The following is an 11,477-nucleotide window of genomic DNA, read 5'->3' on the forward strand; positions in this document are numbered from 1 at the left end:
TTTTTTAAATTACGATAATTTTCCTGTCTCACTTGGCCATTTCAATTTTAGCTGTTAGTGATGGTCAAGTTTCATACCGAAAATATCAGAAGACACTCTTTTGTATTGAGCCTACAGTTTGCAATGTCTTGCTGCATACCACCAGGCGAAATTTGCGGGTAAATTTGCATTTGAAATCGAATTTGCTTTCTAAAGTAATTAATTTTTATTGTCTTGTCAATTACAATATAGGGAAGGTCTTCTACCTTATCATAATAAAGCGAAGTCTTTCACTAACCAGTTTGCATTAAAAAGTGAAACACCGGAAAAGCGAAAGTTGAGTTTCGCTAGATATACTAGAGTGCATGCATCAATGGGTCTGCTTAACATATGACCGGAATGCCCAGTCATGTTTGTACCAGTTGATCTTGGGATATCTACCACACGGGTTGCAACCAATTTCCCTCGCCGCCAATATTTTTTTGCCAGGCTTACCTTCTGTACGGCACTAGATTGCATTAAAAGAAAACTACGCTAATCTTTTTCAAGAATTACGGCAGTACCTTCAAATTGAAGTTACATCAATGGAAGGAATTCAAAAAATGCGTTTGCGCATTTCTTCCTTGTCTTCGCATTGGAAAACCTACGTTTTACTGCTGTTACCGTTAATTCTTTTACCGCTACCAATCATGGGGAGTGGAAAGGTAAGATTCACTTAAATTATTTTTTATGAATAGTGAAATTTAGCAAGAGGAAACCCAAAAGAGTAATTGAATTAAAATCTAGGTTAATTGTTATTTTAAGATGAATAATAGAAATACCGATAAGCTTGGTCGCAGTTTATCGCGAAGAATTCGAAAGTGTGTTCGTTTTCATGGCGAATTAATCATTTTTTCTTTCTCTTTTCTCAGTACAAGTAGAGAGTAAAATTGAATTTTATTCCACTTTCTCTTCTTAATGGACTTGGTAAATCCTGATTTAAGACCGCTCGAAGTTTTTCTCCTCTCAACAATCCCTTGTTTTATATACTCATAACTGCATAGCACTACTAGTTATTATGGAAGAACGTACGGAACCATTTTTCTGTTCTTTTGACCTTGAAACCACAAGCATCCTTGGCAACACAAGAATAATTTACTGTGAATATTTCGTAACTTCGGGAAGACTTTGAGGTATGCAGCAAGGCCCACGGCAATTCCATCGGAATTTTGTCAGAAAATTGCACCAGCATAAAACTAACCCAACTCCGTTTTGACTGGGTCGAGAAAATTGTCCCACAATTACACAATGCTGCTAAGAGAAATACTAACTATGCACAACTAAATCCAGTTCACTGAATTAAAGAACCTTCTTTGTTTTCTTGTCTCCTATAGGAAGCACGAACAGGCTTTGTAATCATCATAATGGCGATCTACTGGATGACTGAAGCTTTGCCTGTACCTGTCACTAGTCTGCTTCCTGTTGTCCTCTTCCCTTTACTAGGCGTAATGGATACGAAAAAAGTCTGCACTGCTTACATGAAAGTAGGGTTGATTGCACCGATGACATTTATTGCACGTTAGGTCACTTATGCAAATGGAAGATTATATCATTTTTCCCCGCTTTAAATCGTAGGAAACAACGATGATGTTTATAGGAGGTTTGATGGTAGCTCTGGCAATCGAGAATAGCAATTTGCACAAAAGAATTGCTTTGAAAGTTTTACTTTTCGTCGGCGCCAGTCCTAGATGGTTTGCATGCTAATTATGTTTTTTCCGAAATCATAAGTTACTGTTGATTTTTTACACTACGTATATAAAACAATTGATATTGCATGGGCAGGTTGATGCTAGGTTTCATGTTGACCACTATGTTTCTGTCCATGTGGATTTCGAACACAGCTACCACCGCCATGGTATATACAATCCTTTAGGACAAAACCTACTACGATTGCCATTTTAATCTTTGAATTTCAAACTAGATGGTTCCCATCGTTGAGGCCGTAGTACAAGAGCTGTTCAAGGTTCGTTCACTTAATGTTATATAGTCTACGTTTTGGGGAGGAATATAGATTTAAAAGTTACACAGTAAAATCAACGTTTTTGTGCATTTAACGTTAAGGACAACGTGGAGGAAACGAAAGGGGATCCAAACGTACGTGTAGGTCCAAAGAGGTCGTCGACCTCTTCGTTCTCGCTCGAAATGGATCATTCGTTTGAAAATATTTACCAGAATGCTGAAACAGGATCAGTAGACTCCGTTGCTGATGACTACGTTGGTAAAAGCTGCGTGGAACTGACAACCTCTGGAGAGCAAAGGTACAGCTGCTTATTTTCCTCGTATTTGTTTAATGATCATTTCTTCCAACTCAATCAATAATATCGCCTTTTTTTTTAAGTATCCCCCTTTTTTCTTATAATTATGGGGGTGATTATTTCTGCAAATTGAAGTTTGCTCCGAATTCCTTACGTCTCCTTTCTGCTGGACTCTCTTTTTCTATTTCAAATTAGTTAACAAACTTAAGTACTTGACGTATTCGAGTAGAATCTTTAAGCGAGAAAATTCGTTGTTATTTTCTATTTTGCTTTATATTCATATAATTAGTGTCCTGTTTCTATCTTAATTGTTTAAAAACTCACGACAGGTGCTCCGACCAAACTGATGACAAAAAGAAAATCAGTAGCTGCGTCCTCATGTCTATTGCATACGCTTCCAATATTGGAGGTACTGGATCTCTTATAGGGTCTGGTCCGCAGTTGGTCCTTAAAGGAATACTGAATGAGTGAGTTGTTGATCTCTGCAAATCTCTTTTAATACTATTTAGAAAGTGTGTTTAAAACTAAGGTAACTTTGAGTTCTTACGTTGCATTGCACGCACATTCAAAATCATCATATTAAAGAATAGCGCAAGAAGACCAAGTCTAACGTTAATCTATTTACAGGTTGTATGGTTCAGATTCTGGTTTGAATTTTGCTACATGGATGGCATTTAATATTCCAGGCATGCTCATCAATACGTTTTTTGCATGGATATGGCTTCAGTATCTATTCATTGGATTCAAGCGGTAATAGAACATCAGCAGACCTACTTTTCATTTTCTTTCTAAGAATAGCCTTTTGCTGAGATGGAGAAACGGATGTTTACTTTGTTTTTGTTTTTAGAACCACGGCAGACGGAAAAGGAAAAGCTCTAATCGTTAAAAATCTAATTAGGAAAAAGTACGAAGAATTGGGACCAATGACCTTTCACGAACTGGTGACACTCATTTTATTCATTTCGTGTGTTGCGCTATGGTTTTTCCGCGACCCGCAATTTATCACTGGATGGTCAGAATTCCTACCTGCAGTGTAATTAATATAACATTTGCACTTGGATAAGAAGATTTTAACTTTCTTTAATCTGCTTTTTTTTTTGGCGTAGAAGAGTGGATGATGCAACTGCAGTAATGGCTATCGTCATGCTTTTTTTCATCATCCCAGCAAAGCCAAAATTTTGGTTCACTAATCAAGGAGGTAGAGTCCATTAGTTTGTTACGATGCAGGCAACTTGGCAATTTCATTACAGCAAGCAATATTAATCTTTTTTTTTTTTTCTTTATTCATTGGCTTTTTTTTATTGTTCAGAAAGAGATTCAGATCGATCGAATCCTTCCCTTTTGGAATGGAAGTCTGTACAGGATAAGTTACCGTGGGGAATCGTTCTTCTTTTTGGTGATTTGTGTTCTATATTAAAGTTGGTATTGATATTAAAGGTGTTAAAATATTTGTTAAAGGTGGTGGTTTCGCCATATCCGATGCCTCAAAAATATCCGGACTTTCTACTTGGCTTGGAAGTCAATTAGCTGGTTTAAGTGCCCTGCCTCCATTTGCTATAATGTTGATTATTTGCATCATGACCGCTGCCATAACGGAAGTGTAATGTTCATAGCCTATAGCTTCAATTTACTTATCTCATGGAAGGAAATTAGGCATACATTTTTTTTTTTTTTGCTAGCGCATCTAACACAGCTATAGCCAATATCCTTTTACCTATTTTGTCTGAAATGGTAAGTGAAAATCTATATATTTTTAAATGCATGTATCCAATAGTTGCAATATAATATCTCCCCATCATTTAAAATAGGCAAATATACTGTACAAGTCAACCCGCTATTCCTCATGCTGCCTGCAACGGCCACTTGGTGAAAAACGATTGAAAATTTGTGTTTAATGCAAAATTGAAATCATTCTTATATTTCACAGTTCGTACGCCTTCATGTTGCCAGTGGCCACCCCTCCTAATGCAATAGTTTTCGCTGCAGGGAAAATGAATCCGGTTGACATGGTAACTTCTAAAGTAATTTATTCCCGACCAAGTCACAAGAAAGCACAATGTCTGTTACAGATGAAGGCAGGTTTCTTCATGAACATCATATGCGTTTTCACCATTTGTGTGCTGACTACCAGCTTTGGTAGTGTGATATTTGGATTCAACGAGTTTCCAGATTGGGCCATTCCAAAAATACCAAACAATACAATGGTTACGGTGTCACTTATCTCAAACTACACCACGCAGTGAAAACAATCCATCAAGAGATAGGATTGAGTATCGATGTACATAGGATTAATCTCAACAAAAATTCCGCACATACATTTCGATGAGTGGTTTTCAACGTTAATGCCAGCTTATAGAACAAACAGCGCTAATATTTTCAAGGAAAGGAAGAAACCATATTTGGTTGGGGAAAAAAATATACCATGTATTTCAAATTGAATTCTCATCACTGATATTCTGCGGTTATCAAGATTTTTCTGTGGGGAATAAGTTGCCATCCAGGAAAAGACCTATAAACAATGACTACGGAGAATAAGATGAGATTTGAAATAAATATTTACCATACCAATTTACATTATTGATGTGTCTTTGTATGAGAAGGCATTTGTCCTGAATCCCACAACAAATTTAACTTTTTCAATATCCTAATCTCTGAAGCTCCTGGAGTTGCTTGTGGAGAATTTCTTCTTTTGTTTTCCTAATGTGACTTTCCTAAATAACAATATTGTTGGTGTACGCTTGCTGCACATTTCTCTTAAGGTGCTTCATTAAGATACCGTCCTAGATGCAGTGTATGAGCTTAAGAATGTGTCAACATCCATTTGACCGGAGAGAAACACTTCAGCCATTTCTTCACTTTTCTCATCTGCCAGTGTTGCAGCTTGCCGAAGGCTTTCCTGTAACATAAAAAAAAAAAACTATCAAAGCAAAATGTTACAATTGTGACAAAATTTGTTGTTTTTTTTACTTCAATGTTGTTAGGTAAATAGCACTGAGACAAGTTATGGTGCTGGGTACTTGATGAATCCCATTCTAACTTCAGCTCATTTAGTCTCTCGTAGTGCTGCAATATCAGTTGTCGTTTATTAGTCAAGGTTTTCTTCAGGTCACCAATATTCCCTATTTGAGAAATATAAGGACTTATTCCAGTTCTGTGTTATCAATAAAATTTGCAGTTTCATTTTCACATGGGATATCAAGAAAACTGTAAAATTCCGAGTTTGCCGAATATAGCCCTTACTTGCAATCTTTTCGACATTATCCAGGTGGTTTTTGACATCTGTTGCAACTGCTTCAGCTTGAGGAAGCTCATCAACAAATTGATGTAGAATGTCTTCATGCTCACTTAGATTCTTAATTTGATTTTTTGAAAGACTCTCTAACTCAGGAATGAAGGGAGGAATTGGTACATACTGTTGCTGACTAAGTTGCTGACTAGCTGAAGGGAATGTTTCACTGCCGCTCCTTTCTCCATTAGGATAAGACTTTATTTCAGGCAACTTTTTCATTTCTCGTACTATTGAATGCACAATCTGACCCAAATCTGAATGCTCTGAATAATTCACTAATCCTGGAGACATTATTCGGCCATTGTCGGTTACCCAGTTGTGTTGAATCACAGGATTAATCCAAATCAAAGGCTTCTGAGTAGGAAAGTCGGAAGGTAGTTGAATTTTTAAAGTCAACTCCCGATTTCCCGAACAAAAAAATACATGATATTCTCCGGCGTGAATTTCTCGAACACTGACAAGTAGAGTAAAAGGCTCAAAGTAACGAATTGTAAAGACGAAGCCACTAAAGCCATAACTTACTCTTTGATGAAAACCCGAAGAGAATCTATTTGCTTTTTCCTTTTCAAATGTACAATTGTAGGGCTTAATGGATACCCGGTAGATTGATTCATCTTGACATTATCATAACCTTATTATGATAGAGGCAGACATACTTGTTTATACATAAGCACGCATTAGTCCGCGCAAATTAGATCGGAAAGCAAGGAAATTGTAAAATAGGAGGAGGGGAATTGGAAGCCCGTGCTGCCGCGAACTAGGTGTCTTCGAATCTCTCAGAGAGACGGGCGCGAACTACAGGAACGTCACGTGTCTTTCTTGGAGAATTTAAGCATTTAGTTATGGAAGATATCCGCGGAGAATGTGGATGAATTTCAGGCAATGGAGATTTCAGAGTACTATTCATGATATTTGCCCTCGCCGGGGTTTTCAGCCTAGTAAAACGTAATGAATGAAACTTGTTAGTTACGGCAAATCCGACTTCATCATTAATGCTTACTTGTTAAGGTGATCTTCGTTATATTGCATCATATTTTCTTTCCACATCGACACATTGGGATACTTTAAAAAATCTAATTCAACATTTTCTAGTACTCGAAGAACATCGACATCAGTTTTGCTTGGTTGCGAACTGTTGATGAAGTTCAGGACATTATTAGGCTGAATGGATTTAATATATATGATGACTTACCCGAAAATGTAGAATGGTGATATTTCATAGAAGGTAGCAGGCGGGGTAGACGGTGGAGTAAAAAACTCATCATTTCCTTTTTCTAATACCTCGGGAGACTGAAGGTGCAGTTGGCTCAATTTGTTGCAAAGATCTGATAACGGGCTTTTGGCTTCGTGATTGGGAGCCGCCTGACACTCTTCCACCTCACTTCGCTTTCGGCGAAAATATTTTTCTAGTTTTCTCAGTCCTTCGCTGGAGCATAGATCACAAAATTCATCAAGGAATTTCCAGTACTCACTCCATGGTACATTTAGGTCTTGCGCAATATTACGGCCCACACGTTCGAGACCTTTGTCGATATCCGATAATCTACTGTCCATCATTTTTTTCGGTGTCATCTTTTTATCACTGAGTCGATTCTGATAAAACTTGGGAACAGGTGGAGTTTTCATTTGTTGATAAAATAGTTCGGCTTCAATTGGTGACATAGGGCCAGCCAGTGCTTGAAGCATCATCTGCGAATCAACCGGATACTTTTGATGGCTCTGTTAAAATATGAATTTTGTAAAACATCAAGGACCCAAAATACTATTATGATACACAATTGTGAATCCAAGTATCTTTCATTGGGTGTTGTTGTTTTTTAATACAAGAGCTGACAGAAGTGCTAGGTTATCGTAGTAAGCACTATTAGAAAAACAAACGGTGAAAGATACTAAGACCCACTACGGCTATATAATTTAAAAACACATATTTTTGTACCAAAGGTGAGTCTGCCATTAAAGATTCTGGCGATTTTGGAGTAACATCTGGTGACCATGGCTTGCCAATACGCGCTGGAGATGAAAGATCTATTGGTCTCAGTACTGGTACAAAATATCTTTGGCTTAGAAGCGACCTCATTTGTGCTTCTAATTCTGGCGAAGGATTCTTACAAGAAGAACAGATAATCTGAACGGAAAAAAAATAATTATTTCAGTTTTAGATCTAGTAGATAGAAAATGACATGGTTTACTGACATCAATTGGTGTTTCTCCTCTAGTATTTTTGCGTTCTCGATCACATTCGGGAAAAGAAAGGAATAATTCTAAAATATCCAACAACCCAAACTTTGATGCAAAATGCAGAGGAGTTTCATTAAGGAATTTATCAGGTGTGTTTAGATAAGTGTCTAGTAGATAAAACATGCGATTTTTCCGTACATGCTCCGCATCATTACTGTTTTTTAACAAATGTAATACAGCTGTTAGAAATTTTGGCAAAAGAAGTTATCCAGTCATTATTGAGTGTTTTACTTACACATACAAGAGCCCTATGAAGCGTGGATCAGTAATTGTATCTAAAAGAGCTTTGCAGATCGAAAAGGATTTTTTAAAGGTTCCCAATAAAAGGCCATGATACCTGTAACGTTCTCTAATCATGGTGGGTGTATCACCTGCACTTATGAGGAATCTAGAACATTCAACAATATGAATTAACTGGAAACAGAAAATTGAAGATCATTCACAAAAATTCAGATTACCTTGGATTTTTCCAGACAAGGACCAAAAATTCTTCACAGTTTCCTGTTTCTATAGTTCTTCGAAAATGCAACATTTCTTGAGGGCTTGGATTAGGGAATGGTAATTTCTCACTTGGTAATTCTTTTATTACGACATCGGTTTCAGGTTGGGTTTGTTTTGTTTGAGTAAACACAACGGCTTCATCGCGCTCCGTAAAGCATTTAAATCGAGCTCCTTTAAATTTTTTGCAAATTTTCAAAGCCTCAACTCGATCCTCGAAAACCAACTCTGTCTGCTGTCCTTGTTCCTGCCCCTCCAGTAAAGAAACACCATAAAATGTTGCTCCGCTCATTGTTATGAACTCAGACTAGTTATATCATCAGTGAACCATCCTACGTAAAGCGAAACTGTTATAAAATGTTTTAAAAAATTAAAAAGTTAATAAACGTTTTTTTTTTCTCTAGCAGACTTTACCAGCTCTATTTGTATCTGGAGTTTGGAAGAAGCAGCATTGCCAGCAAAGAAATAATAGAATACAGCTAAACCAAACTCCTTGGGGAATTTTGCTTTTGCCAGAGTTATAGAGTTGATGGTACGCTCACCCTGTAGGATTTGGCCATAAGGCTTTGTCATAGGGTTTTGGGGATGTTTTCCAAGTGCTGGTCACGTGACTTGCTGTTACTAATATACCCTGCTGCCACCACCGTAGCGTTGTAGAACTAAGCCAGTAAGCGTTTCGAAGGAATCGTGAAAATGGCTGGTTCAAATACCTCAAATGGGAAATTACCCAAAAAAATGTCGTGTTTTATTTGCGGCAACATATACCAAGACGAGAACAGACGAGTTGGTCTGTTTCATGTACCGAAGAAGAACTTTTCCAGTTGGAAATTTGTGCTACCTGAATTGTTGGAAAAATCAAGACTTTGTGACATCCATTTTGACAAATGTGATGTATTGAAAGGAATCACAGTTGGTAAGGACTTTTATCCATATGACAGATGGAGATTGCTTCCCTCAATACCAAAACATTTACTGGGTAAGTTAAAATTAATATTATGGCAGTCTACATAATAACTGTATAAATTTGTCCATACAGTAAAACAAAGTGCAGCTGCCAGTCGCACTCAAAGTCGCACACCTTTGAAAGACATTTTTAGTGTGAACCACACAGGGATCAACCTACGAACTACTTTCCACCAAAAAAAGTAATAGTAAAGGATCTACATCAATATCACAGACTCCAGGTAAAACAGCTAACATGTAGCATAAATTAATGACGACTAAATTAACAATTATGAACATTTACTAGAAAACAAGATAGCAATGGATGAAGATGAAGAACATTCTATTGTAGGATGTGCTATCGAGAACACTCCAGGTAAAACAACAAACATGTAGCATAACATAATGACGACTAAATTCACAATTATGAACATTTACTAGAAAACAAGATAGCAATGGATGAAGATGAAGAACATTCTATTGTAGGATGTGCTATCGAGAACACTCCAGGTAAAACAACAAACATGTAGCATAACATAATGACGACTAAATTCACAATTATGAACATTTACTAGAAAACAAGATAGCAATGGATGAAGATGAAGAACATTCTATTGTAGGATGTGCTATCGAGAACACTCCAGGTAAAACAACAAACATGTAGCATAACATAATGACGACTAAATTCACAATTATGAACATTTACTAGAAATGAGGATTTGCCTTCAACTTTCTTGTCTGCTGACTACACTGCCGATCGGAATCATGGCGGTCTAACCTTTGTTACTGTAAATTTTTTTAAAATAATTCAACTGGTGGAAAATGTGATGAGCAATTTTTTCGACAACGATAGTCATGTCTACATATCTAATTGCTATGAAACTGTGATGTCAGAAATATGTAAATTGAAACTGTTAAATGTCTTTTGTTTTGAACACGAAGAGTCGCTGCCATATATAATTCTGCAATATGTTCACATACGATTTCATACAGAGTCAAAACGATTTCGTAATTTTTACCTCCCCAAAAGAAAGAACGCAGATGAAAACGAATAAAAAATGTCAAGAACTTCTATTCACGCAAAAATACATTGCCAAAACCAGAAGTTAACATCAATACAAAGGTTTAAACAAACTCGCGCGAAAATATTTCGTTTCATTGCACCAAACAACCACCAGGCGCCTCTGCGGTAGATAAGTAACACTTGCGGACAAAGCCTTATGGCCAAATCCTACAGGGTGAGCGTACCATCAACTCTATAACTCTGCTTTTGCAATGCCAATTTTTCCCTAACACATTAGTGTCAGTCCAGCTCCAGTCTAACTGGTTCGCCAATCGTCGTTTTGGAAATTCTGTAGCCACCAACCAACCAGTTAACTGCGCAATTTTATGTAATGTAAAATCTGGTAAAATGATCGAGTTATTTGCATGAATGTATGAGAAATACCTAGACAGTAAAGGCGGTATCTCAGAGATAAAGCGAAGAAGGAAGAATTTATTTACAGCATCAGAATCCTTGGCTTGAAAGAGAAACCTACTTGAGAATATCCGTCAGTTTTTGTGGTAGAAATAAGAATCAGACCGGTTTTACCGAATTCGAGATCAAACAACACATTTACCGAGTAGTTTTTAGGTCCCTTCCGTCATAAACTAGTCTTGATTCGCAATTCTGTTTGTGCCTGAGCGTATTAAAATCAACGTGGGAAAGAAAAATTCAGATGTCAAAACCAATCGGTTAAGTTTTCTCGTGCACCTGTACAAACTTCCTGGGTTATTTTCCCCTGGTGTTCATGACCAGAGTCATAGTGGGACTGACACTCCCCTCTGTCATGACATTTAAGATTTAACAAGGAACTGAGTGGATAAAAGGAGATTACTTCTACTACTGACTTCATTAGCTATAAAAGAAATATGATTAAGAAAATTTACATCTTTGTGTATGCCTTGTTTTCAACTACAATTGGTTGAATCATTCGGTTGCATTAAGAAGGTGTAATGGTGAAAACCGGTGCATGACGTGGTGAAACCCATCAAAGACGTAAAGGATTAGAATTTCACCCAGAAGAATGAATTTAACATTTAGTAATAGGATTGATGATAACTTGGTAGTTGGTAGGGCAGTAACCACATCATCAGGTACAGGTACAGCCTTACGACGGCAACGAGACAAGACACAAGAGGCAAGCAGGCCGGTCGCCGGTAGCACGTAGCAGGCCCCGCCCACCTTGCGCCCAATG

The 11,477-nt window shown here is 37.3% G+C and overlaps 3 protein-coding genes and 1 long non-coding RNA gene across 13 annotated transcripts; 1 reads left to right on the forward strand and 3 right to left on the reverse strand.

Moving 5' to 3' along the window:
* The first annotated feature begins 23 nt into the window (after nt 1-23).
* LOC116924767 (solute carrier family 13 member 5) lies at nt 24-4,845 on the forward strand. 3 transcript variants are annotated; one of them, XM_045174698.1, is made up of 17 exons: nt 24-158; nt 232-683; nt 1,353-1,502; nt 1,594-1,709; nt 1,801-1,873; nt 1,940-1,981; nt 2,080-2,276; nt 2,603-2,740; nt 2,901-3,023; nt 3,121-3,306; nt 3,380-3,471; nt 3,583-3,669; nt 3,732-3,873; nt 3,953-4,008; nt 4,082-4,139; nt 4,201-4,282; nt 4,343-4,845. In XM_045174698.1, the coding sequence occupies exons 2-17, from the start codon at nt 564-566 to the stop codon at nt 4,514-4,516; spliced, it is 1,836 nt and encodes a 611-aa protein (XP_045030633.1). In that variant the 5' UTR covers nt 24-158; nt 232-563; the 3' UTR covers nt 4,517-4,845. The 3 variants fall into 3 exon arrangements, with proteins under 3 accessions (XP_045030633.1, XP_032787195.2, XP_032787196.2); XM_032931304.2 differs by having other exon boundaries at nt 3,953-4,004; XM_032931305.2 differs by having other exon boundaries at nt 3,383-3,471; nt 3,953-4,004.
* LOC116924771 (vacuolar protein sorting-associated protein 37A) lies at nt 3,731-6,227 on the reverse strand. 5 transcript variants are annotated; one of them, XM_045174702.1, is made up of 6 exons: nt 6,085-6,227; nt 5,514-6,016; nt 5,241-5,392; nt 5,050-5,169; nt 4,847-4,984; nt 3,731-4,782 (listed from the first exon to the last, which is right to left on the reverse strand). In XM_045174702.1, the coding sequence occupies exons 1-5, from the start codon at nt 6,174-6,176 to the stop codon at nt 4,910-4,912; spliced, it is 942 nt and encodes a 313-aa protein (XP_045030637.1). In that variant the 5' UTR covers nt 6,177-6,227; the 3' UTR covers nt 3,731-4,782; nt 4,847-4,909. The 5 variants fall into 5 exon arrangements, with proteins under 5 accessions (XP_045030637.1, XP_045030634.1, XP_045030636.1 ...); XM_045174699.1 differs by having other exon boundaries at nt 5,050-5,190; XM_045174701.1 differs by having other exon boundaries at nt 3,731-4,795; nt 5,050-5,190.
* Nucleotides 6,087-8,814, reverse strand: LOC116924768 (ankyrin repeat and LEM domain-containing protein 2). 2 transcript variants are annotated; one of them, XM_032931308.2, is made up of 8 exons: nt 8,713-8,814; nt 8,259-8,630; nt 8,036-8,188; nt 7,756-7,954; nt 7,499-7,687; nt 6,755-7,281; nt 6,563-6,694; nt 6,087-6,497 (listed from the first exon to the last, which is right to left on the reverse strand). In XM_032931308.2, exons 2-8 carry the CDS (start codon nt 8,588-8,590, stop codon nt 6,320-6,322), a joined length of 1,710 nt encoding a protein of 569 aa, XP_032787199.2. In that variant the 5' UTR covers nt 8,591-8,630; nt 8,713-8,814; the 3' UTR covers nt 6,087-6,319. The 2 variants fall into 2 exon arrangements, with proteins under 2 accessions (XP_032787199.2, XP_032787200.2); XM_032931309.2 differs by having other exon boundaries at nt 8,259-8,645; nt 8,713-8,813.
* Nucleotides 8,815-10,293: 1,479 nt separating this feature from the next.
* LOC123473645 lies at nt 10,294-11,437 on the reverse strand. Of its 3 annotated transcripts, XR_006647584.1 has the most exons (4): nt 11,170-11,437; nt 10,832-11,094; nt 10,688-10,774; nt 10,294-10,617 (listed from the first exon to the last, which is right to left on the reverse strand). It is a non-coding gene; the product is annotated as an uncharacterized LOC123473645 (long non-coding RNA). The 3 variants fall into 3 exon arrangements; XR_006647582.1 differs by having other exon boundaries at nt 10,832-11,431; XR_006647583.1 differs by having other exon boundaries at nt 10,860-11,428.
* Between the last annotated feature and the right edge of the window lie 40 nt (nt 11,438-11,477).

The sequence above is a fragment of the Daphnia magna genome, linkage group LG6, assembly GCF_020631705.1.
Source record: "Daphnia magna isolate NIES linkage group LG6, ASM2063170v1.1, whole genome shotgun sequence".
Lineage (NCBI taxonomy): Eukaryota > Metazoa > Arthropoda > Branchiopoda > Diplostraca > Daphniidae > Daphnia > Daphnia magna.

Coding starts and splice junctions, on each gene's coding strand:
- LOC116924767 (XM_045174698.1), top strand. CDS start 564: ATGGAAGGAATTCAAAAAATGCGTTTGCGCATTTCTTCCTTGTCTTCG. Junction 2,277..2,602: donor ACAACCTCTGGAGAGCAAAG/GTACAGCTGCTT, acceptor AACTCACGACAG/GTGCTCCGACCAAACTGATG. Junction 3,874..3,952: donor ACCGCTGCCATAACGGAAGT/GTAATGTTCATA, acceptor TTTTTTTGCTAG/CGCATCTAACACAGCTATAG.
- LOC116924771 (XM_045174699.1), bottom strand. CDS start 6,176: ATGAATCAATCTACCGGGTATCCATTAAGCCCTACAATTGTACATTTG. Junction 6,017..6,084: donor CTTCGGGTTTTCATCAAAGA/GTAAGTTATGGC, acceptor TCTACTTGTCAG/TGTTCGAGAAATTCACGCCG. Junction 4,985..5,049: donor CATACACTGCATCTAGGACG/GTATCTTAATGA, acceptor ATTGTTATTTAG/GAAAGTCACATTAGGAAAAC.
- LOC116924768 (XM_032931308.2), bottom strand. CDS start 8,590: ATGAGCGGAGCAACATTTTATGGTGTTTCTTTACTGGAGGGGCAGGAA. Junction 7,688..7,755: donor GAGGAGAAACACCAATTGAT/GTCAGTAAACCA, acceptor TTTTCCGTTCAG/ATTATCTGTTCTTCTTGTAA. Junction 7,282..7,498: donor TAATGGCAGACTCACCTTTG/GTACAAAAATAT, acceptor ATATTTTAACAG/AGCCATCAAAAGTATCCGGT.